This window comes from Globicephala melas, chromosome 8, assembly GCF_963455315.2.
Source record: "Globicephala melas chromosome 8, mGloMel1.2, whole genome shotgun sequence".
In the NCBI taxonomy this organism is placed as follows: Eukaryota; Metazoa; Chordata; class Mammalia; order Artiodactyla; family Delphinidae; genus Globicephala; species Globicephala melas.
This window is the reverse complement of record NC_083321.1, coordinates 49,522,017-49,546,557: the sequence shown is the minus strand read 5'-3', so window position 1 is coordinate 49,546,557 and position 24,541 is coordinate 49,522,017. Positions and strand designations below refer to the sequence as shown.

At 53.1% G+C, this 24,541-nt stretch overlaps 3 protein-coding genes across 20 annotated transcripts in view; 1 reads left to right on the top strand and 2 right to left on the bottom strand.

The window, feature by feature from the left end:
• NUMA1 (nuclear mitotic apparatus protein 1) overlaps window positions 1-8,932 on the top strand; it is a 73,057-nt gene extending 64,125 nt beyond the window's left edge. For 8 of the 11 annotated variants that reach the window (XM_060303613.1, XM_060303611.1, XM_060303615.2 and 5 more), the window contains 11 exons: window positions 1,188-1,256; window positions 2,628-2,738; window positions 2,814-3,032; window positions 3,120-3,277; window positions 4,562-4,808; window positions 5,697-5,925; window positions 6,598-6,734; window positions 7,078-7,254; window positions 7,374-7,490; window positions 7,604-7,873; window positions 8,204-8,932. In XM_060303613.1, coding sequence (XP_060159596.1) covers window positions 1,188-1,256; window positions 2,628-2,738; window positions 2,814-3,032; window positions 3,120-3,277; window positions 4,562-4,808; window positions 5,697-5,925; window positions 6,598-6,734; window positions 7,078-7,254; window positions 7,374-7,490; window positions 7,604-7,873; window positions 8,204-8,215 — 1,746 coding nt within the window. In that variant the 3' untranslated portion in view covers window positions 8,216-8,932. The remainder of the gene's footprint in view (window positions 1-1,187; window positions 1,257-2,627; window positions 2,739-2,813; window positions 3,033-3,119; window positions 3,278-4,561; window positions 4,809-5,696; window positions 5,926-6,597; window positions 6,735-7,077; window positions 7,255-7,373; window positions 7,491-7,603; window positions 7,874-8,203) is intronic. The other 3 variants (XM_060303618.1, XM_060303620.1, XM_030831130.2) reach the window with 3 other exon arrangements.
• IL18BP (interleukin 18 binding protein) overlaps window positions 1-12,312 on the bottom strand; it is a 30,963-nt gene extending 18,651 nt beyond the window's left edge. For 2 of the 3 annotated variants that reach the window (XR_009564906.1, XR_011377626.1), the window contains exons 1-6: window positions 11,410-11,542; window positions 10,828-11,034; window positions 10,050-10,173; window positions 9,819-9,966; window positions 9,384-9,585; window positions 9,035-9,236 (exon numbers count right to left, since the gene is read on the bottom strand). Coding sequence is in view for 1 of the 3 variants with exons in the window: in XM_060303624.1 (XP_060159607.1) it covers window positions 9,478-9,585; window positions 9,819-9,966; window positions 10,050-10,173; window positions 10,828-11,034; window positions 11,410-11,431 (609 nt within the window). In the remaining 2 variants the exon portion in view is untranslated. Of the gene's footprint in view, window positions 1-9,034; window positions 9,237-9,266; window positions 9,586-9,818; window positions 9,967-10,049; window positions 10,174-10,827; window positions 11,035-11,409; window positions 11,543-11,836; window positions 11,883-12,224 lie in introns of those variants that run through there. The other variant, XM_060303624.1, reaches the window with a different exon arrangement.
• Window positions 10,953-24,541, bottom strand: part of RNF121 (ring finger protein 121) — an 85,300-nt gene continuing 71,711 nt past the window's right edge. For all 6 annotated transcript variants that reach the window (XM_030831135.2, XM_060303622.1, XM_030831137.2 and 3 more), the window contains 3 exons: window positions 17,433-17,566; window positions 16,665-16,766; window positions 10,953-15,093 (listed from right to left, as the gene is read on the bottom strand). In XM_030831135.2, coding sequence (XP_030686995.1) covers window positions 14,973-15,093; window positions 16,665-16,766; window positions 17,433-17,566 — 357 coding nt within the window. In that variant the 3' untranslated portion in view covers window positions 10,953-14,972. The remainder of the gene's footprint in view (window positions 15,094-16,664; window positions 16,767-17,432; window positions 17,567-24,541) is intronic.

The window sequence follows — 24,541 nt, the reverse complement described above, 5'->3', positions numbered from 1 at the left end:
GGGATTCCTGAACCTCCAAGACCTACTCCAAGTTTGGGTACTCCACTGTGGGGACTCGCAGGATGCCCATGGGCCTTGTTTAACACAGGCCCCTTCTTCCCCACAGAAACCAGAAAGATGATGTGCAGGAGGTCCCCATAGATTAGGGGGGTTGTGAGCTCAGGACGCCTGCCCATCACTCTCTGGGGTTTTAACCCCGAGCATGGAGTAGTGATGTCTGGGAGCAAGAAGGCCAAGGTTGAGAGGAGCAGGAGGGGCTCCCACAAGTCAGAGGAGGGGAGGTCTGGCTGCCGTGCCCTCACAAGGATCTCTGCTGCCCTAGACGTCAAAGCTATCGAACTGGTATTTAGTGGGAGCACGCTTTCCACCACTCCTCCTACCCTGTCACCTTGGGCCTGCTGAGGAGTCGGCCCTTCTCTCCTCCCATCATCTCCTCCGAGGAGCCTGAGATGATGGGGAAGCTCAAACTGAATAGCAAACAGTTAGCAATGGAGCCCTTGCCTCTCACCTTTGCTGATCATGCTTGAGCTCCTGGAATGCCTGGGGGAGCCAGGAGTGTTTGTGGCTGTTATGCTCCCTCTCGTCCCCTCCCTCCCTTCGCTCTTCCTCTCTGTGGGAGTGGGGTGGGCTTGGAGTACATGTGCTGCCCCTGCCCTCCTCTTCCAGCAGCCTGACCCCCAGTGCTAATCACAGCAGCCACACCGCTAGCACGAACCCTAACGGCTTGTGGATATTGGGAAGAGGTCCGAGCATCTGGCTTTTTCTCTGGACGTATCTGGGAGGAGGGGGGATGGGCACTCACTGAGTACGTCTGCTGGAGTGGTAGACTGGGTCCCCTGGCCCTGTCTGGCCTGGGAAGGTTGGGGCTGGAGCGGCAGCAGCGGCAGTAGGACGTGGTGGGGTGTCGGCTCCTGAGTCAGCTGTGCTGTCTCTGTCTCTGCAGGTGGGGGTTGGAGGCGAGCACAGGCAGGTGGCTCTGGCAGCACTTGAGTTGGGTCACATCACTCAATGTCCTGCTGACCAGCCTGGGCAGCAGGCCGTTCCCTAATTAGAGGCCAGAGAAAGGACCTGAGTTTCTTCTTCCAGGAACACTGGGGACTGGTCTGGGGAAAACCGCGTAATTTGTCTGGACATCCAGGGGAAGGCCTCCCTGAGTCTTGTCTTCTCCTTTTCCCTTCCTGCCCCAGGTGGAAGAACTGAGTAAGAAGCTAGCTGACCATGACCAAGCCAGCAAGGTGCAGCAGCAGAAGCTGAAGGTGGGACAGCTGGGGGATGGGCCTGCCCTCTGCTAGCCTCAGGTCAAGCGAGGAGGGAAGGTGCTAAGCCCCTGGGTTGGGGCACCCTGGGGCCTGGCAGCCTCAGGAGCCCCGCCTGTGCCTCTGGGAGCTCTCGAGGGAAGACTGGAGTGGCCCCCAACCCCCATACCTTCACTGTCTGCTACAGTAGCCACTAGCCATGTGTGGTTATTTAAATTGAAATGAAATTTAAAATTCAGTTTCTCAGTTGCGCTAGCCACAGTTCCACTGCTCAGTAGCCACGTGTGGCTAGTGGCTGCTGTACTGGACAGGGCAAATCAGAACATTTCCATCACTGCAGAAAGTTCAGTTGGGTTGCGCTGCTAAATCTCAGGGAGGAGCGTCAGTAACGTTTAATATTACAATGCAATTTAATATTCTTAATGCTTTCAGCGATGTCACCTTCTTTGGTTTAATATTTGCTTTTTTGCAGCTCTAGGCGTCACAGCTTTTAGTTAGGGGCAAAGGAATTTGGCACCAGTGGCCCTCGGAGGGTCACAGAGTTGGTGGGAGCTCAGCTTTGTTTCCCCAGCTCACTGCCATGTACTCCACACCATGTCACAATTACGTGATAAACAGATGCTTATTACACTCTTCTTAGGGGCCTTCCTGGTGCTGGGAGATGTGGAGAGGTAAGGCTGGATCTGGATGGCCCTGTCCAGTGCCTGCTACAGACGTAGTATTTGCTGGTGTTGTAGGTGGACAGAGAATCCGCCACAGGCCCTGCTCCCCAGGAGTCTATGGTCTGGATAGGAGGCAGTGCCGGCATCATAAATGAGCCCACACAGGCTTTGGAGTCAGGTGGACCAAGGTTCAAGTCTTACTCTGCTGTTTAGTTACTGTGACCCTGGTCAATTTGCTTTCAAGGTCTGAGCTCAGTTTCTTCATCTCTGAAGTGGAGATAGTTAGTTCCTAGAGTGGTTTTGAGCAGAAATGAATTCACGTGTCCTCAGAGAGCACACATGCTGTGTGCCTAGCTCCATGCTCTGCACCCTGGTGTTCCCTGGGGATCAGTGCCCTTCCTCCTCGGGGAGACTGTACTCATGGAGAGAGAGTGAGATGGTTTGTGCCTGGTCTCAAAGAAGCAAAGGCAGGCTGCCAGAACTCTTCCAGAAATGGCATTAGCTGGACAGGAAAAGCTCCTATAGAAGGTGCACTTCGAGGGGTGTGTGGTGTTTTGGTAGGCTGGAGTTGGGAGCGGGTAAAAGGTCTTTTTGTGTGTCCTGAGAGGTTAGGCAGGAGTCTGAAAACATCCATGGAGCCCAGGAGGCTATGGATTCGGGTGGAGCAAACAGACCAGCAGCCCTGATCAGCCCTTCTTGTGCTTTCCAGGCCCAGGGAGGTGAGAGCCAGCAAGAGGCGCAGCGCCTCCAGGCCCAGCTGAATGAGCTGCAGGCCCAGCTGAGCCAGAAGGAGCAGGCGGCTGAGCACTACAAGCTGCAGGTGAGGAGCCTGGTCCTGCCCTCCTGCCCCACCCTACCCCAGCCCCACCAACACACCTGCCCTCTGCCCACCCAGATGGAGAAGGCCAAGACTCATTATGATGCCAAGAAGCAGCAGAACCAAGAGCTGCAGGAGCAGCTGCGGGGCCTGGAGCAGCTGCAGACAGAGAACAAGGAGCTGCGGGCTGAAGCGGATCGGCTGGGCCGGGAACTGCAGCAGGCCGGGCTGAAGACCAGGGAGGCCGAGCAGACCTGCCGTCACCTCACCGCCCAGGTGCGCAGCCTGGAGGCACAGGTAGGGCCCTGGCTGCACTGACGCCCTCCTCTCCTCAGCCATCCCTGCTTAGGCCTCCCTTCACTCTCCCTCGGCTCTCCTTCCCAGGTTGCCCACGCTGACCAGCAGCTTCGGGACCTGGGCAAGTTCCAGGTGGCGACTGACGCCTTAAAGAGCCGGGAGCCGCAGGCTAAGCCTCAGCTGGACTTGAGCATTGACAGCCTGGATCTGAGCTGCGAGGAGGGGACCCCACTCACTATCACCAGGTCAGGAGGCACCCTTCCTCCCTCCGTCTGTTGTCCTTTGAGCGCCCCCTGTTTATCAGGCTGTATCCTGGGCACTGGGGCTGTGAGATAAATAAGACGTGAACCCTTTGCCCTCTGGAAGCTTATTCTTAGAGAAGAATAAAGAAAGTATTAGAGGTATTAGGCCAGATGTTTGTATATAGCACAGTGGGAGTAAATAAAAATGAGTGGTCAGAAAAGGCATCATGGAGGCTGTCACTCCTGCTCTGAGTCTTGCCGCAGGGGTGTGTCTGATGGACGGAGGAGAGTAGTTGAGAGCAGAGGCCGAGAAAGAGCCTGGATGGGCTGGAACATGAAGTTGCAAGGGCTTGGGCCCAAGTCCCTGAGGACCGGCTGGACTCCCCACTGAGTGGGGGGTGAGCACATACTGTTGAGGAGCACATGGTCCGGTTTGCATCTTAGAAAGCCTGTCCTGATAGGGGAAAACTGAGACTTTAATAAAAACAATAAATGTGTTTTTAGAAATGTTCAAGACTTATGTGTGTCAGACACTGTTATAAACACCTGAAAAGTATTCATTCATTTATCCCTTAACAACTCTGAGGAAGCGTCTATGATTATCTCCTTTCACAGATGAAATTGGGGCAGAGGGGCGGTCACTTGCCCAAGGTGCCACAGTGGCAGGGCTAGGCTTGAACCTGGGCAGCCTGGCTCGAGTCCTTGTTTGTCTCCACTCTGTGTCTCTCAGAGGCTGTTGTAAGTCTAGGTGAGAGGGGGCAAGGCAGGCAGGGAGGGGCGTGAGAGTGGAGTATGGTGTGGTTAGGAGAGCTCTCAGGAGACTCACTCGCCGATTGGGTTTGGCAGGAGAGGGAAGAGGTAGGACTGTGCCTGTGTTCGTGGCTGGGGGCTTGGGTGGAGGCCGCCCCTCCCAGCTCCTACTGGCTGAAATAGGAGATACAGGAGGAGGAACAGACAATGGACTTGGTTTGGGACATGTTCGTTAGTTGTGGAATCCATGGGGGAGGTCTGGGGCTGTGGATATATGGGTCTGGGAGCAGGGTTTGGGAGTTGCCAGTATTGAGTTCAGAGAGCCATGGAGTGGATAGGCTCACCAGGGATGGAGAACGGATGGAAGGCCAAGGTCAAGAACTCTCCTTGATACCTCTGAGAAATCAGAGAGGGTGGGGTGCTTGACTTAGTCTTCTTGTAATAATAAATGTAGGACTTGGTCGCTTTGGAGCAAAGGGATGGACAAAATGCCTTGTAGCCCCAGGAATGGCACCTCAGCAGATGTTTTCCCCACAGCAAGTTGCCTCGTACCCAGCCAGATGGCACCAGCATCCCTGGAGAGCCAGCCTCGCCCATCTCCCAGCGTCTGCCCCCCAAGGTAGAATCCCTGGAGAGTCTCTACTTCACCCCCATCCCCGCTCGGGGTCAGCCCCCCCTGGAGAGCAGCCTGGACTCCCTGGGGGATGTCTTCCTGGACTCAGGCCGGAAGACCCGCTCCTCTCGTCGGCGCACCACGCAAATCATCAACATCACCATGACCAAGGTCAGGCTGCTGCAAGTGGGGCTGCAGGGTAGCAATGCTTGCTTCCTCTCAAGGGCATCTTTCCATCGGGTCCTCAAAACAGCCTCAGGAAGCAGGCAGGGCTGACCAGTCCATACCCACAGATGGGAAAGCTTAAGGGTGGTGACTTGCTTAGGCCTCTGGTAGAAAGGGGCAGGGCTGGACGTGGCTGCCTGTCCACTGACTCTAAGGCTGCTGTCCTCTCCGTGTACAGCAGTGACCCTGTGCAGGCTTAAGGGAGACAATGTGGAGAAGTTGCAGTCCGGCCCGTGCCTCCCCACACACCCCTGGGTACACCCTTGGGTAGCTGAGATGCGTTGTGGTTGCCCAGTGGGCTGCCTGCCTGGCTGGGGGCTCTGGTCCTTGTTTCCATAGCACTAGGAGGTTGGGGAGGAGAGGAGGGGGGCATCTCTGGTGGGGAGAAGCTGGAGAAGTTCTAAAAGATGGTCAGGGGCCTGGCACACTTGGGTGGAAGGACCCTGTGGGATGAACCCAACAAGCTCAGGAGACGTGAGTTCTAGCCCCAGCTCTGCCGCTTCCTTGCTTTGTGCCCTTTGGGCCAGTCACTTCATTCCTTGGCACCTCACTTCTAAAATGGTCTGATGCACTCTGCCTTCCCTCCCTTAAAGCATTGTTAATAGACTCAATGGAAAAATGGACAGAAAAGAGTCTTGACAGCCTCAGTACCTTGTGTGGGATTCTGGCAACAAGGCCCATTTCTTGCAGAAGTGCAGCTAAGGACCCCATGCAAGGCAGTGTGGATACGTGCAGCCATGGGGTCTGAGGCGTTTCGGGAAGGGGAACGGGAGGCTTCTTGATGGGGTGTCAGGGCCCCTATCCCTACTACAACAGGTGCATCCTCTCTTCCAGAAGCTAGATGTGGAGGAGCCAGACAGCGCCAACTCCTCCTTCTATAGCACGCAGTCTGCCCCTGCTTCCCAGGCTGGCCCGAGAGCTGCCTCCTCTACCCAGTCTCTAGCCCGCCTGGGCTCTCCCGACGACGGCAACTCGGCTCTGCTAAGCCTGCCTGGCTACCGGCCCACCACTCGCAGCTCCGCTCGCCGCTCCCAGGCTGGGGTGTCCAGCGGGGCCCCTCCAGGTGAGGGGATTGTGGGGACTTAACACACCCAAAGATTAGACTGGAAGCAGATCCTGGCATAGGGAAGGGACAAGCTTTTAAAAACCCAAGGCTGGCTTCCTGGCCGCCACCCAGCACCTCACCTGCCTCTCCTCCCTGCAGTCTGAGGGCCTTGCCTGTTGTCACATCAAGGGGCTGTGCTGGGCAATAACACTGATGTCATTCTCAGCCAGGCTATAAACCAGAAAACACATGACGGGCCTGGGATTCCCAGCACAAGAGTGCTGCCCGGCTGCTGTCAGTCGTCCTCCAGGCCCCTTCTCAGGTGGGAAGGGGCTGCCAGAGAGGCCAGACTGGCCTGGGAGCTATGCTCAGATTCTTTTCTGAGGCTCTTGCCTTCAGGGACCACTCTGGGTATCGATTCCTGGCCCTCCATTAGTTTCTCTCGGTGTCACAGCCTCTGCATATGACCCCAGGGAGGAAGCAATGAGCCAGTCCCCAGGGTAGGGATGGTCTGTGAGCCCCGAGCCTGTATCTGCAGCACTGAGCAGAGCAGGGCTCTGGGGTGCTAGGCTTGAAGTTCAAGGGCTAGGTGCATGGGAGTGGTGGCAGCAAAGGCTGGTGGGATGCTACCTCCCCCCTCTCCTCCTGGCCTTCCAGCCCCACTTGCTCCAATTTCCTCGCCCTCCACAGGCAGGAACAGCTTCTACATGGGCACTTGCCAGGATGAGCCTGAGCAGCTGGATGACTGGAACCGCATTGCAGAGTTGCAGCAGCGCAATCGAGTGTGCCCCCCGCACTTAAAGACCTGCTACCCTCTGGAGTCCAGGGTGAGCTCTGGGGCCCCCTGCCATGGACCTGCCCCTGTTGGCTCACCTCTTCCTCGTCATCCCACCCCAGTGCCCTGGCCTGCCAAGGAGGGTGACCTGTTTCCAGTCCAATAGCTGGCAGGGAGGGAGCTCAGGGGTGAAGGTCCTGTGGGTGGGCAGGAGCTTGGAGAGGTCTCTTGGGACTGCTCTTTGCAGCCATAGTGGAGGGCGTAGGTGGGGAGCTTTTTGCGATAGGAAGGCTCTAGCTGCTTCACAAGATAGGCCAGTGAAGAGAGTTCTGGGGCGGTCCTGCTCCACCTCCAAACAGCTTGGCTCCACCGACCACTTTTTCTACCCCACGCAGCCTTCCCTGAGCCTGCCTACCATCACAGATGAGGAGATAAAAACCGGTGACCCCCGGGAGACCCTGCGCCGAGCGAGCATGCAGCCAGCCCAGATAGCTGAGGGCACTGGCATCACCACCCGGCAGCAGCGCAAACGGGTCTCCGCAGAGCCCCACCAGGGCCCTGGCACCCCCGAGGTGGGTGACGTCGGCTCCCATAAGTTGATTAGCGGGGAGGCTCCTGGCTCAGGAGGGGGACGGGTGCTGGTTGGACACGGTCCACTTGTCCTCTGGCTTAACTGTCCTCTTCCCCATAGTCTAAGAAGGCCACCACCTGTTTCCCACGCCCCATGACTCCCCGGGACCGACACGAAGGGCGCAGACAGAGCACTACCGAGGCCCAGAAGAAAGCAGCTCCAGCTGTTGTTAAACAGGTTAGTCAGGGGCTGAAGGGAGACCCTGGAGGGGCCTTGCTGGCCGAGCCCTGGAGCAGCAGGTTAGCCTGGGAGGCCAGTGGCACCCCCAGTTTGACAGCCTCTCCCTACAGGCTGACCGACGCCAGTCAATGGCTTTCAGCATCCTCAACACACCCAAGAAGCTCGGGAATAGCCTTCTGCGGAGGGCAGCCTCTAAGAAAGCCCCATCCAAGGCCTCCCCCAACCCCCGCAGTGGGACCCGCCGCTCTCCTCGCATCGCCACCACCACAGCCAGTGCCGCCACTGCCGCCGCCATCGCCGCTGCCACTGCCACCCCTCGGGCCAAGGGCAAGGTGGAGGCACTGTCAGGGAAGGGAGAGGGTTCGGCTCTTAGGAATCTGGTAGGAGCATGGGCAGCCCCCCCCCCCGCCAGCCACCCCAGGGGCTGCTTCCAGGCAGGGCTGAGCTAGGCTGCTGGAGGGCGGGGAGGGCGGGGGCTGAGAGCAGGTGCTCCCGGCCTGGTTAGCTGCTCCTTACGGAGGAGAGGACACGCCTCCATTTCTCCCGAGAGCACCCAGAGCTGCTTAGGCACAGCCAGCCACTGGTAACCTGAAGGTAGATTGGGTCCAGGGCCACACCAAGGAAGGGACCCTAGTCTGGGTGTGGGGGGGCACTGGTGCAGCCTGGCACCGAGTCTCTTCCACTTGAGTGACTGTCTCTCTCTCTTCCAGGCAAAGCAATAAAGAGCCGGTACCAGTGAGTGGCCCCACCTGTGTCCTTGATGCTGCCCTCGCCTGGTCCTTTTTGTTCTGTCCCTTTCAGTGCCTTCTCTCAGCTCCCAGGCCAGCAGTGGCCAAACCCCTATAGACAGTGACGCCTGCCCACACCCCGGCCTGGTACCCGGACCTTCGCCAGGTGAACAGGTGTGTCCTCAAGAGTTGGCCCGGAGCCTGGATAGTCTGGGTCCTCTCCCTGCCTCGCCTCCTGATGTTTTCTTAGAGCAGTCACTTCTCCAGCGCCATCACAAGAAGATTTGGGGCTGGCTTTGAGTGGCTGGGTCCTTGGGCCCAGTCAGTCCTCCTCTCAGCCTCTGGATCTAGAAGGGACCGACCATTGGAGGAGCAGGCCCTGGTCCCTGCTGCTCCCGGTGGCTGGGCCGAGCAAGGGCCCTTGCTTTTGAAGTCCAGGACTGGGCATTGACCTAGTGGGAGCGCCCCACCCCCAGGTGCTCCCATCCACCCAAGGGCACAGTTGCCCGAAGGATGCTCTTTTCCAGGAGAAACGGGCCCTGTGCCTCAGTGGGGGATGGGGGCGGGGGGGGGCAGCCTTCAGTGGCAGCTCATCCCCTTCCTTCCCCAGATTTCACTGGGGTGGGATTTGGAGTGATGGGAAGGTTTTTAAGGGCCAGGGATGGATCTTTTCTAAATGTTATTACTTGTAAATAAAGTCTATTTTTCTCCCTTGAATGCCGAGACACCTTGATCTGTGTGGGAAAAGTAGGGAAACCTGGGCTTTGTAGAGCAGCGTACCTTTGTCCCTGTGGAGACTCCAGACCCACATACCTTCTCTCAGATCCCTTCTCCTGGCCTTTCTCAGGCCACAGGATCTTCCCACACTCCATTTCTGGCCTCTGCTCCTGAGGAGCATTATGGGCCGGCCTCTTCTCTTCTGAGGGCCTGTGTCCCCTGAATCTGGTTTTGTCTGTAGCTTCTGAGTGGCATTCTCTCTCCTCTTCCCACACTCCCTCCTCAGACAGGCCACGTTCTGTGAGTAGAATGATGGCCAAAAGGATAAATGAATGGGCAGACATCAGTACGCCACCACTGAAGATCATTTATGAGCACCCGTCGTAGGTCTTGCTGGGGTGACAGAGATACAGCTATGGGTCAGAAGCAGCCTCTCCCCGCATACCTTCCCTGGGACAGTCGAAACAAATACAACATTAAGTCGATGCAGAATGTGGCCTGGGCTGAGAGCGTGTAGAGCTCAATGAAGAGGTGGCATTTCAACCAGGCTTTGGAGCTTGGGGTTCATTATCAGGATGGTGAGGCTGAGGGGACTTGCTGGAGGACAGGGCTTCTTGTGTCGGGGGTACGCTCGTCTTCAGCCCAGCCTGGGGGAGTGAAGCAAACAAGGATCAGGGCCAAGGTGGGAGGGACATCCCTTGTCACTTTTCTCCAGGCCATGCCTCCCCTGCCTGAATCCTGTTCCTTTTAGTTTCCGCCTCAGGCTCGGGGAATTGGTGGGCATTAGCTGGAGGCTACTGTGGAAAGAGCCCACCCTTTCCTCCCCACGCCAAAGCAGAGCTCCTCCTGTCCCTGGAAGTCCATCCCTTGGGTTCCTCACCCAGAGCTGGGCCAGGACGAGGTGACGCTGGGCAGTCTGCCCAGGATCCGAGAAAACACAGGAGAAGTTGGTGTCTCGCAGGGCGGGGCTCAGCTCCTCCAGCACCAAGGCCCTCCACAGCTGGGTCCTCGTGCCCCTGTGCTCCCGCCTGGAGCAGAAGAGAAGGAAAGGCCATGAGAGGACCGTAGGAGGAGGCCTCCCTCCCACCGGCCTCATCGCCGCGCCCCTCACCTGGTGCTGCCCTCCCGCAGCCGGCCCGGGAGGTGCTCGATGAAGGAGCTGTTGCCCAGCCAGTAAAGGATGCTGAAGTGGGGGAAGCGGCTGCAGGCAGTACAGGACAAGGTCAGCGTTCCATCTAGGGACACGTGTGGCTGTTAACCCGACTGTACAGCAGACCCTCCCCTCTGCCACGCTGTGGCCTGCCCACCCTGCCCAGCTTCCCAGCTGCCATGATCCAGGAACCTGGAGTGGAGAGTCTGTTAAGAGAAGTGCGGTCATCTACCAGGGGACCCTGGCTGAGTAGGAGGAATTTGGGGACGGGTCCTTGGTCTAGGTCCTTGACTCCTGAGCTTTCTTCTTCAGAATGACCCTTTCTAGCACCCAGCTCCAGTGACTCTAGGAGCCCTGGCTGAGGAGGCAGCACCAGTAGGCCTCCGCTCCTCTGAGGAGGCCAGAGGGCAAGTGGGCTCTGGGAGGAGGGGCTGGGCTTGCAGCCACTGCAGTCAAGGCTCTGGGAGTCCGCTGACTGTTCCTTCTGTCTGAATCCTCTCCGTCCCCTTTGACAGGGAGCATCTTGGGAGCTGCGAGCTGAGCCCTGTGCCACACTGGCGATGCTGGCGGGGAGAGGAAGTCAGTGCTCAGCCAAGCTGACCTGGTTGGTGGTGGGCTACATGACAGAAGGTTGGGGGACAGGTGCTCAGAAACCAACCCCACCCTTGGTGCCTCCGTGCCCTCAGCCCGCCCTCTGACCACCGTGCTCTCCTGGGCTCCCATCAGAATGGCTCCTTACTCAGTGAGACTTCCACTTCCGGCCAGGTCACCTCCAATGCTGGGCACTGCTTAGCTGTCGGGAGCGCTGGGGGCCGAGAGGGGCAGGTGTCCTTTGCGATCCCAGCTGAGGCAGTGGCAGCTGTAGTGGCCTGAGGCACAGATGTGGCTCTGGCCAGGTGGGAGACGATGTGGGCACAGAGGAGCAGGGCCCAAAGAGGGCTGGGGTCTGAAAAAAGGACAGTCACAGAGGTCAGCAGCTGTCTGACCTCCGGGGATTGCCCGGCATCCTAGCTCGGATGTTGGCTAGAGAGGGAGTTGCTGCCGGGATGTAAGTCTGGCAGAGATTCTTGGGCTCTGCCCAGGGAACGGGAGAGGCAGAAGAACCCCTCAAGCCCCACCTCTTGGCCCTTTTTGAATGGAGCACAGGGAGACCTTGGAATGGAGCCAGAGCCACAGCATCCGGGCAGAGGCCGAAAGCAACAGCACAGCAGCTGAGGGGAGCCCACCTGGGGGTGAGGCTCAGGGCCAGCCACATGGCTCCACTCTGGTCTCAGGATGCCCCCCACCCCTCCACCCGCATGTGCACAGCCCCAGGTCCCACCTGGAATCCAGTTCTGTCTCATGGTCGTGATGCGTGTGTCAGGAGCTGGCACGCCTGGATCTATATATCTGTGACAACTTCCTCCTCTCTGGGGGAGGCGGGGGAGGAGATGGTGAAAAACTGCTTCTCCCACGTCTTCTGAGTGGCTTGCATGTGGCCTTCTTCCTGTGGACTCCACAGCCCCTCCCTACCTCTAGTTTTTCAGTGGGCTGTCAGGCACTGCTATTTACTCTGTCCTGTCCACCTGTGACAACTCCTGGAGGACTGGCATCGGGCATAGGCTAGAGCTCTTCCAGCCCCTAAAAACAAAGCCAGGGGATCCCCACCCTAGCTCTTATTACCATCAACATTATACTGGTTACTAGTCCAATCTAACCCCTTCATTACAGGCATGGAAACTGAGGCCCAAAGAGGACCAGGGACTTACCTAGTCACAAAGGGAGGTAAAGTTCTCTCCACTGCCAGAGCTGGTTCTGGGAAGGGCAGGATATATAGTGAAATCCTTCTGCGAAAGCACTGAACTCTCCCTTCTATTTCACTTTCACTTTTATTTAACCAGGGAATCTAGAGCGGACTCTGGCTACCAAGAGAAGGCACACATACATGACAGCAGTCTGAGCCCAGTCCTTAAGGTTCCTGCACACTGCCCCTCTTCCTGAGCCGGAGTTCACAGTGGCCAGGAACTGGCCAGGAACCTTCTTGCTAACTCCCAGGCCCCCCGCTTTCCAGATGGTATCAGCCTGGGGTCTTTAACCTTCCTCAGGCCCACCCTCCCAGGGGCACACAGGGCATGAACCAATGAAAGAGTCTCTCACACATGAATTCTTCCATCCCAGCCAACGGTCAGGACTTCGGTGTCCACCTTTGCTCTTCTACGTGAACAGGCCTCCTGCTTCTTCCTTCACAGCCACACCATATTCAAAGGGACAACTCTCCTAGTCACTGGAGACCCCAAGCTGGATCACTCTGACCATTTCAGACTCCATGTCACACCAGCCCATCCACATTCTGGCCTTTCTCAGGCTCCCCACCTCCCTCCAACCAGCAACCCAACGACCACCCATCACTCCCATGAATCCTTCTCACTTCTGTCCTCCCAGCCCCTTGGCCAGAGCTACAGATCTAAGTTCACCAGGAAGTCTAGATTCCCCCTACCTGGTTCACAGGAAGCCCTGAAAAACCCTCCTTTCCGGAACCCCCCGTTTTTGGAGCTGCACAGCTCAGCTCAGCTGCGTCTGGCCCCACGTGAGCCACACCATGGGAGCTACACTGAGAGCACCTCCAGGCCTTGTGGGCAGGAACCTCTCAGACAAGCCGAGCACTTGGAACACAAGCTGGAGCACTGGACCTAAGAGGAGGAGAGGGTGCTTCCCAGAGTAAGAGGGCGCGTACCCAGCACTGGCTCGAGCAACTGTGAAGGACCAGACCCAAGTGTCTGGGATCAGGAGGATGGGATGCTGGGGACAGAGCCAGGGAGGCCAGGAGATGGAATTAGGTTTGGAAGACGTGTCCGAACACTGCTGCAATCCCAAGGGTTTTGTGTGCGTGTCATATGCATGTGCGTGTGTATGTATAAAAACCCGACTCATTCCCAATTAGACGTGGAGACTAAAAGTCAACTCCTCTTCTCCAGGGCTCTAGCTGACATTTTCATCTTCTCAGTTCCTCCCCCACCGCCTGCCCCAGGAGCTTCTGTGCTGTTAGATGCAGAGTAACTCCTCCCTAGGAACACCGGTGTCTCCAGCAGTTAGGTCAGGAGGCAAAGCTGCCCAGGACTTCAGAGACACAGTCCTTTGGGGAAGGGGGTGGGGATGCGAGGGAGAGGAGGCAGGACTCTACCTGTGAGTGTAACCAAGGCCAGAGTCGGGCTGCTGGGAGGTCATGGGACTCAGGACTGTTGAAGTATGAAGAGACAGCCTTGGACAGCCTGGCCTCGGTTCTCACATGAGCCTGATGCAGGGGTACGGGGACAAAAGTGATGCTCCCTGCCGCCATTCCACTCTCTGAGGATGAGCCCACTGGCATGCAGACCTCGGAAGCCACGGCTGGGTAAGAGAAGCCAAAGCTGAGAGTGATCCGCGAGAGGGGTGGTGGTGGCAGGGCACTGACCTCAGGTGGTGAGGACAGTCACCCAGCGATGGCGCAGGGCACCTTCTGCTACAGGACGAAAGCCCGGCATTCCACCTTGCTCAGGGATGTTGGGCAGGGCCAACCACCCCCAGGCCCCGGCTCTCATATGGGAAGAGCAAGAGGCAGCAAGGGCCAGGCACCCACGGGGACTGCAGGGAAAGAGGTGGGAAGAAGAAAAGCAAGATGGATGTTCAGCTTTCCAACCCAGCTCACGGAGCTTTATTCAGAATGGATGACAAGATCCTGCTTGGTTCTTACTGCACTTGAAGGGCCATATTCCCTAGGAACCCAGCACGGAAGGACCACGTTTGCCCTCCCATTTCCTTCAAAATTCCTAGGACCAGAGCTGGGGCCTACCTGGAACCCCTTTTCAGACCCATACTTACCTGGGCCTGACCCTCTTCCCACCCACCTCACCACTTGTGTTGCCAGGCCCAGGCAGGACTCATGGATGACAAGGCTGACATGAGGATATTCCTTGGGCTGGGAATCCCCTGGCAGCTTCAAGGGAACAATGTCTGACCACAGGAAGAAGCCTCACATCTGTCATAGTTCTTCTACCACGCACGCACACGCACGCGCGCGCACACACACACACACACGCTCTCCGGCTTTCGGGGAAGGAAGTGATGTGGCAGTGGCCTTCAGCACGTGTCACCACTTCTGGGCAGAGGATCAGCTTGCACAAGCGGCCCTCAATCACCGCTGCCAGCAGTAACCCCTGTGGCCCAACTATATATAGATGGTCTTTGTTCTTGGCTGAGTACAGCCCCACTTAGTGGGAGGTTCCCCAAGCTGCTACAGCTCTGGTCACCCCCACACAAATCCCCGGTGAATTCCGAGGTCCTAGAGCTTCCCTTGCTGCAAAAGTCACGACAAGGTCCCACTTGTCTCCACCAGCCTACGGCCCCCAACAGGGAAGACGGAGCCAGACAACGCCCAACTGTGGCCTTAGCCAGGGAGGACAGAGGACACCTCACCCCTCAGTGCTCATCAGTGGCACAGGCCAGAGCTCCCTGGCTCTTCCACACTGAGTGTACCAGGCTCAAGCCCCACATACAGAAGGAAGGGGAGGTGGGCTGGGGCTCTCAGCCAGAGAAGAGATGGCTCCTTTACACCAAAAATGTTGTGGCTCTGCTCCTGCCCTGCTCAAGCAGGGAGGCTGAGGCCTGGAGGAATTGGGGCAATTCCTATGCTCCACAATAAAAAAGGTTTTTAAATATATTCATCAAAATAGTTTTCTTTTAAAAAGCCCCCCACTGCTGACAGCCCCACCTGCTGGCTCTCCATCATATCCCTCCCCAGCCCGGACACAGCCGGAGGGGTCCTGAGTGGCCCGAGTGCCCCTTTGAGTCTTTCCCACCCAGGAGGTCTTGGAGGGCAGGGAGGAGAGTGCCCTGAGGTCCATGGTGGGTGGATGCTCTTCTTCCTGACTATTCCAGGCCCAGGATATAGTTGATGCCTTGCACCAGGCCAATGATGACAGGCTGCCAGGCTACCAAGTATCGAAGCCAGTCCAGCAGTTGCCCGTACATGACATGAGGCCTCTCCCAGCTGTCACTGCGTCAAAGAAAAGAGGTTACGTGTTCGAGTTGCTAAGGCTGGTCTAGGGGATGGGTGAGAGGGTCTACCTACACTTTCCAGATGCTCCACAGAAATGGGCCTACAGAGAAAGGAAGCTGCTTTCTAGAAAGCCCCACCCAGCCCCTATATGTTGGAATGCAGGGCTAAACCCAGAGAATGGGGGCAGGAGGGCAGAGAGGAAGAAGTGCAGAAGATCGGACAGATGCGGGAGAGGGTGGAGGGGTGAAACTAAGCTCTCCATGACCAACATACAGACAGGGCTCCGCATAACCTTCTAAGATTGGACCGCCAGTGTGCCCGAGACTGCTGTAGATTATGGGTGATGATGGCATCAGGGAGGCGGGGAGTGGGATAAGGTAACCCAAAGGTTCTTGCAATGTCCAAAGTGAGAGGTTTTCTAGGTCAAGGAAGGGATTGAGTCTCGGGACAGAGGCATGAGGGGGCATAGCAAGAGGCTGGTCATAGGGGATAACCCCAGGCAAAGGCTCAAAGGAATACCCACCCAAGGGCACTGAGCACCAGGCCCTACTGAGGCCAAGCGGCCCCTGGAGATAAGTCCCTTCCTTTCACTTTACAGCTAACTGCCGGGCAAGACATGGAGAGGGAGCCTGGGAAACCAGCTCCGGGGAAAGCACAGGTTGAACCTCATGAGACTATGGGGAATCCCTCTGAAGGCATCAGAAAGCACAGCCGGGCCCATTCCTGAGAACTAAGGGAAGCCCCAACCTTCAGCTTGACCATGGAGTTACTAAACTGTTCCTGAACTAGACCCTGGAAGAACCAAGCAAGGAACCTTAAAGGGGAACACAGTGGCCCCGCACGGCCCAGCTAGTGTCCAGGGGACAGGGAACCCTGGCAGAGAGAGGAAGGGCAGCTGGGAGAAGTCCCTGGATCCCAGGGGAAAGGCGGGGTGGGGGGGGTGGCCAAAGAAGTGGCTGGGTACTTTCCGACAGACAGGCTGCAGGGAGGAAGCGGAGGCTGAAGGCAAAGTAGGGAGGGCTGGTCAGGTAGGGAGGGGCAGCTCAGAGGAGCACAGGTCCTGTGTTCAGGTGGATGGGGACAGGGGTCCCCGCCTTCCCTGTACCTTGCAGGTCCTGCACAGGCACAGAGCTGGTCTCCAGCCCTGCCTGTCACAGGTAAGGCACAACCCATTAGTTATATCACCTTGAACAAATTATTCAATCTTTAAATTGTTTCACTGGTAAAACAAGGATAATATTACCCAGGTCATAAAGCTCTAGAGAATCAAGTGAGCTAATACGAGTAAAGCACTTAGCACAGTGCCAGGCACATAGTAAGCAAGCAGTAAATGGTAGCTGCTATCACCACCGATTTACCCTTGAGGAATCCTGAACCAAGAGGAGAAGCTGAGCTGCTGGTCCTGCCCCACATCCCACCCACTTCCCAAGACCACAAGCTGCATGGACTGGTGGGCAGCAGCCAGGCTGGGGGCAGGAGGGAGGGCCCCAACACCCACCCGGATGCAGGCCAGTACTTTCTTACCACTGCCCACTCCCAAAAAGAACCCAAACAAAGGATACGGGTTGCTGAACATCCTCTTGAGGTCTACCTTCTCTTTGCAGTAGGGACACGTCTGCTTCTTTCCCACAATGCACCAGCCACGGATACAGAACTCGTGGAATCTGAGCACCACTGGTCAAGGGAAATGGTGGGCGGCCAGGATGGCACTCCAACCCCATGCCGGTCTTCAAGGTGCCCAGGCCCTAGCTCTGGAGGAAGGTTCAAATCCTGGCTTCACCTCTTATCAGTTGTATAATCTTGGGCAAGTCCCTTCTCTCTGACCCTGCTTCGTCATATGTGAAGTGAGGATAATGAACTCTGCCTTACAGGGCTGTTATGGGGCAAAACGGAGATAACACATGGTACAGAATGGGAGCTGAGTAAGGACGTGGTAAATGTCACAAGTGCTATTCAGGCGGATTTGATTCTGAAACTGAGGGTGCCAGTTAGAGGGTGTTCCTCCCCTGTGACTGACCCAGTCTCGGGGCAGCTAGTGCAGCTGCCGGCTCCTTTCTGATCCAGCCAGGCTACATGTAAGAGTGGCTCCCGTCTGTGAGAAGGAGCAAAGGAGGCAGCCGTTTCTACTCCTGGGGGTTGGTTTCCCTAGCAGAGGACATCACCCAAATGTCTGCTTCTTGTGACTCCCCTACCCTCAAAGGTCTGGACAGCACGCCCAGAGCCTCAAAGGTCTGGACAGCACGCCCAGGGTCATGACCACACCCTTCCCTCCCTGACTGGAGTGTGCACGTGGCAAGAGAGACGTGGCCCAGGAGCTCTAGGCAGGATACACATGATTGCAAGACAGCCTATACGTGTTCTCGATGATGCCCTCTTCACTGACATCCACAAAGATCTGCTGCCCACACACGGCACACACACTGTCCGAGAGGTGTTTGGTGGGCATGCCCGACTCACTGTAGAACTGGGAGAGAAGAGCAGGAGGAAAAGACAGAAAAGACGTGAGAATCAGCCAAAGTGGGAAGGTACCACAGAGGCCTTAGGTCTTCTGTAGAGGAGGCGACATGATAGGGGGAGTCCCCAGAGCTAGAGAATATCTCATACACCAGATCGCCCTCATCTCTGCTGGGCAGATGGGTGAAAGGAAGTCAGATCTGATAGGACCTGAAGACTGGGAGGGTCGGCATCAGGGACAAGGAGAATGGGAAAAAGAAGGGCTCAGGGCTGGTGATTGGGAACTACGTCAGTGAAGCCACTGTGCAGCCAGATTATGGTTCCATCAGAGATGGACAACATCTCTTCTCCAAGATTCAAAACAGTGAAACATCTGGTGCAATGCTGATTTGGTGACAAGGGCATTCTCAGACACTTGTGGCAGAAGCAAAAGAGGTTCAACCCTTTTGGACAGCATTTGGCATGATGTCTCAAACTGTCACACCATTTAACCTATTAATTTCACCTTAAGGAGTTTAAAGGAGTAAAAATATCAAAAAAGCTTCAAGCATACAGATACTCATTTAAGTGTTATTTATAATTAAAGAAGCAAAGAGTTTGGCAATCCCTCATAAAGTTAAATGTGGAATTACCATATGACACAGCAATTCCATTCTTAGGTACACACTCCTAAAGAATAAAAACAGAGACTAACCACACACTTGTATACCAATGCTCATAGCAGCATTATTCACAAATAGCCAAAAGGTGTAAACAACCCAAGTGTCCGGAAACAGAAGCATGGATAAACAAAATGGGGTCTATCCCTCCAATGAAATGTTATTCAGTCATAAGAATAATGAAGTTCTGATACATGTTACAACATGCAGGCACCTTGAAAATATTACACTAAGTAAAATAAGTCAGACACAAAAGGATAAACATTGTATATTATTCCATTTATATAAAATATCTACAATAGGCAAATTCATAGACAGAAAACAGATTAGAGGTAACCAGCGGTGGGAGGAGGAAATGGGGAGTTACTGCTTAATGGGCACAGTTGCTGTTTGGAGTGATGAAAAATTCTGGAAGTAGACAGTACACTTAAGGATGGCTAAAATGGTGAATTTTACATTACATATATTTTATTTAAAAAATAGTAAAAAAAAAAAAAAAAAACGAGAAGAATTGGAAATAACCATAAATGACCAACAATAGAAGAATGCCTCAATAAGTTATACTCAAGGGCCTAGAGAGGTGGTGGGTTAACTGAAGCTTGAGATATAACACTGAGTGTCAAAAGCAGGGTACAAAATTGGAGGCACAGTATTATTGGTACATATATATGTAAAGACAATCCAAATCTATCAAAAGATCAGAAGGAAATGTATGAGAATATTCACACCAGTGATGTCTTGGTAGTAGGATTATAGGTGATTTTTTTTCTTTTGCCTATTTTTCTGTACTCAAATTTTCCTTAATGAACATATATTACAAGCAAACCTCAGAGATATTGAGGGCTCGGTTCCAGAACACCACAATAAAGCAAGTCACGTAGATTTTTTGGTTTCCCGGTGTATTTAAACGTTATGTTTATACTTACTGTAGCCTATTAAGTGTGCAACAGCATTATGTCTAAAAAACCAATTACAATAATAACATCAAAGATCACAGGTCACCATAACAAATCTAATAATAATGAAAAAGTTCGAAATATTGTAATCACCAAAATGTGACACAAAGACACAAAGTGAGCAACTGCTGTTGGAAAATGGTGCTGATAGACTTGCTTGATGCAGGGCTGTCACAAACCCTCAATTTGTAAACAAAACAAAACAAACACAATTATCTGCAAAGCGCAATAAAGGAAAGCACAATAAAACGAGGTATGCTCATACTTTAAAAGATTATGTATTACCATGGTTAATCACAATGGATAACCAATTCCATGCTCCAAAAAGAAATTCCAAATTTTGCATACTTTCCTTGTGGTTTATTGTCAAATAGCTACAGAGCATTTCCCCTTCACCCCAAGGAGAAAAGACTTGAATTTTATTTGTTGATATAGTCTAAGACCTACTGTTTTTTTTTCTTTGCACTGTCCTAAAAATTATGGTAAAACACACGTAACACAGAATTTACCATCTTAACTATTTTAAAATATACAGTTCGCTAATGTTAATAAGTATATTCACATTGCAGTGCAGCTAATCTCCAGAACTTCACATCTTGCAAAACTGTAAAATGAATTTTTAGACAGGATTCTGCATTTATTATTACAATTTTATCTTTACCTATAAGGGAAATAGATTATACTTAGCCTTTTTGTATTTTCTTGAGTTTGTTCTGTTTTTTATTTCCAAGCAACTGTCTTCTGAAAAAGCCACAGCCCTGAAGCTGGGTGAGGGATAGCAGTGAAGGAGGGGTGGGCATACAGGTGCTGGGATAGGGAGTAAGGAGGATGGTGACAGCCAGATCAGACACAGCTACACCTGCCAGAACCTCTGCTCAACATGGAGGCATCTCTGACTCCAAGCTGCCCTTATAAGAAATGGGCTCTCTTGACTCCCAAGAGTCCTCAAGCGTAGAAGGTAGAGCCACACCACCCCAAGAATCCATGAATAGAGAGCTTCCTGCCTTCACCCCTACCTCACCGTCTTATAAAACTGTCTGAAGTGGCTCAAGGTGAACTCGTTACTATCACAGAACACCAGAGCAGCCCCGTCCCTGGGGAAACCAAAGCCCAGAAAGGAAAGAAACTAGCTGTGATGAGAACGCAGACCCTCTGACTCCTAACCCAAGTTCTACCCAAGACGTCCATTAACATCTGCTGAATGCTGCAGAAAGATCAGCTACTTAGCTCACTGAGGGCCAGTAATTCAAAAGGTTCTGATATGTTTATCGAGAGTGCAAAAGGATAAGCAAGAGTTAGGGCAAGGCCAAACCTGTGGAAGCCCACTAACTGCAACTCTCCAAAGCTGGAATCTGAATGTTAGTGTTGAGGGGAAAACACTTCTCCAGCGCTCAAGAGGCTTATGGCTCTGAAATATGTCTGGCTTAGAATTTCTAGGCACATCAACTGAACAGAGAGAAAATAGGCCAAGAAGTCTGGGTCCAGCTCTGGCACTGAGTCCCTGCACAATCATGCAGCACAGGAACATGGCCACTCACTCTGGCCCACAGCGTTGGCAGTGAAATAAGTGGGAACGCCTCAACTCAGGAGATGGGTGAGAGCTCTGAGGAAGAGCTTTACCTCAAATCATCCCTGAGTTCTGCCCCAAGACACTGAGGCAAGGGATACAGGATGCAAGAGAACTTGGATGAGATAATGAGAGTAGGAGGGATGCCCAGGAAAATGTCTATTAGGCCCCTAGCTTCTGGAGTTCTCCCCGCAAGCTAATGTGGCAACAGGCCGGCAGGGTCAAATCCCACAAATTTTCAACAAAGTTATCAGGTAAGCCTGTCAAGTCAGGAAGGGCCCAGCAACCCTGCGGTTTGCAGAACCCACAGAGACTGTATCAGGAGGCACTGAGGCCGAGTAGGGTAAAGTACAGGGAGGCAGATTTCAGTTTAACCTCAAGAGCCTGATGCCTCAGTGTGGAAAGGGCTCAAGGGGCCACATAATTTGTCAGGATTAGACACACCACATTTCCATCCTCTGTCACTTACTATCTTGATGACCTTGAGCAAGCCACCCAAATTCTTCTTTCCTTCCATCAGAATATATTGGGCACCTACTAAGTACCAGCCACTGGACTGGGTCCTTGGGCTAGAATGCTGGAAAAACACAGACCTGGCCTCTGTCCTCATGAAACCTACAGCTAGGGGAGACTGACATTAAATAAATAAGTATTGGGCTTCCCTGGTGGCGCAGTGGTTGAGAGTCCGCCTGCCGATGCATGGGACGCGGGTTCATGCCCCGATCCGGGAGGATCCCACATGCCGCGGAGCGGCTGGGCCCGTGAGCCATGGCCACTGAGCCTGCGCACCCGGGGCCTGTGCTCCGCAACGGGAGAGGCCACAGCAGTGAGAGGCCCGCGTACCGCAAAAAAAAAAAAACTAAAAAAAAAAAAACTAAAAATAGAGTTGCCACATGATCCAGCAATCCCACTCCTGGGCATATATCCAGACAAAACTATAATTCGAAAAGATACATGCACCCTTTATGTCCACAGCAGCACTATTTACAACAGCCAAGACATGGAAACAACCTAAATGTCCATCAACCAATGAATGGACAAAGAAGATGTGGTACATATATATACAGTTGAATATTACTCGGCCATCGAAAAGAATGAAATGATGCCACTTGCAGCAACATGGATGGATCCAGAGATTATCATACTAAGCGAAGTAAGTCAGAAAGAGAAAGACAAACACCATGTGGTATCACTTATATGTGGAATCTAAAATACAATACAAATCAATGTATCTATGAAACAAAAACAGACTCACAGGTATAGAGAGCAAACTTGTGGTTGCCAAGGGGTAGGGGGGATAGGGGAAGGAAGGAATGGGAGTTTGGGATTAGCAGAGGCAAAATATTATATAAAGGATGGATAAACAACAAGGATAAACAACAAGGTCCTACGTATAGCACGGGGAACTATATTCAATTTCCTGTGACAAACCATAGTGGAAAAGAATATGAAAAAACTGAGTCATTTTGCTGTACAGAAGAAATTAACACAACATTGTAAGTCAACTATACGTCAAAAAAATTTTTTTTAATTTATATAAAATGAGGACTAATTACTTAAAAGGCTAAAATAAGAATTATTTAAAAGGCATTAAAAGGGCTATCAAAGAACACTGCAATGAAGGGGTTTAACTAAACCTAGGTCATCAAGGGAGTGGCATTTTAGGCTGAGGTAAAGGATAGGTGGGAGTTAGTAAGATGAAGAGAGGCAGAAGTGACAAGAGGAGGCCCTGGAGCAGGAAGGACCTGGTGCGCTTGAGAAACTGAAAGGAACCTAACGCCCTTATGGCTGCATGGAGGATCTTGGACTTGCAATGAGAAATCATCTAAAGGCTTTATTTAAGTACGGAGTAATATGATCAGACTCATATTTTAAAAGAGCACTCTGGGGCTTCCCTGGTGGCACAGTGGTTGGGGGTCCGCCTGCTGATGCAGGGGACATGGGTTCGTGCCCCGGTCTGGGAAGATCCCACATGCCGCAGAGCGGCTGGGTCCGTGAGCCATGGCCGCTGAGCCTGTGCGTCCGGAGCCTGTGCGTCCGGAGCCTGTGCTCCGCAATGGGAGAGGCCACAACAGTGAGAAGCTCGCGTACCAGAAAAAAAAAAAAAAAAAAAAAAAAAAGAGCACTCTGTCTTCTGTGTGAAAAATGGATTGGAGATGAGGCCAAAATGGATTCAGAGAGACCAGCTAAGAGACAGTTACAATTCTTTAAATGCTGTATGGGGGCCTGTGCTAAGGTGATGTCTTGGGCTAATTTGATGGCAGTAAAAATTGAGAGAAGTGGACTGTTGATACAGAGGCAGCTGAATAGTAAAGGCCTGGAGTTCAGAAGAGAGTTTTGGATTAGAGATCTGGAAGCCGTGGAAGAAGAAAAGGGAAATACCTAGGCGAAGAGCAAAGAAGATGGTTTAGCCTTGAGCTCGGAGGAACAATAACATTTAAGGGGATGGAAAGTTAGCAGAGGAGACAGAAAATACCAGAGAGACAGAAAGAAAACCAGGACAGTGTAATGTCACAAAATCCAAGGGGGGGAAAACCTTTTTAAGAAGGAAGCAGTGCTGAGTCAACTGTGCTGATGACTGCTGAGATCAGAATCAATCCACCAGAATGAGTGACACAGAGTCACCGGTGACCTGAGTAAGAGTCACTTCAGAAGAAGGGCATGAGCAGAGGCCAGTTAGAATGGGCCAAGGATAAGTGAAAGGTGATAAAAAAGGAAACAGGAACTTCCTGCAAGTTTAACTGTGAGTGACAGGAAATGGCTCAGTAGCTAGAAGTGACAGTGGGTCAAAAAGAGGACATTTTTGAAAAAGAACACTTAGAACGTTAATGGAAAGAGCCCAGTAGAGGGAAAAGGTGAAGTCATGGGAGAGAAAGGAAGTCAACAGCATATCGGGTCCCTGAGCAGGCAGGAGGTGTGGAATCCAGAGCACAGGTAGGGCTGGCCTCTGATGGGAGAAAGGACACTTATTCCACTGTTACAGGAGGGAAGGAGAAGATGGATGCAAACAGGAGCAGATCTGTAGATACGGTGTCAGGAATTGTGGGGATTCCTGTTTGGTTTCTAGTTGCTCAGGTAAACAGGAGGCGAGGTCATCTGCAGAGAATGAAGGGACAGAAGGAAGGGATGTGAGAGGTTTGAGAGTAGAGAAGGTTTGAAACAGGTTACTCAAAGTGGGAGAGTAAGCTCTTCAGATGAAGAGTCAGATTTCTCCTTTGTAGGACAGGAACACTACCCCCGGCCTCACATGGTACTAGGAAGACACACTGAGAAAACACACAAGACCCCAGCACAGGAGCTCGCATGTAGTAGGTGCTCAGGATGTATAAGTTATAATCCACACCATTGACCATCACAGGAAATGTGTGCCATGAAAGCCTAGTGGGCTCTTCTGGGCCACCCCCTCGACTAGTAAGGAGACTACTGCCCAAGGAGGAAAGCCTCACTCGAGGCCAGAGGGGGCTGGTGGCAGGGCTGACCTGGCTCCCAGTCAGTTCAAGTAGATGATTTCAGAAATACCTGTTGAAAAACTGAATAAAATACCCATTTCCAGAATTATAGTGGAGGAGATTCCATATCACAGAGTGTCTAAGATGGCTTCAGACAATAGATGGCGTTAAGAGAGAACTGGCAATTACTCATGGTTGATGATCTGTCTTATGTCTTGCTTTGTGTGTTGAGTATGATGAAGATACAAAGACAAATTCTATAAGGACCCTGTGCTCCAGGTGATTACAGACATAAAATACATGGTCGTACAGCACAGCAGGACTGTATAGTAGGTACTTAATAAATGGCAGCTA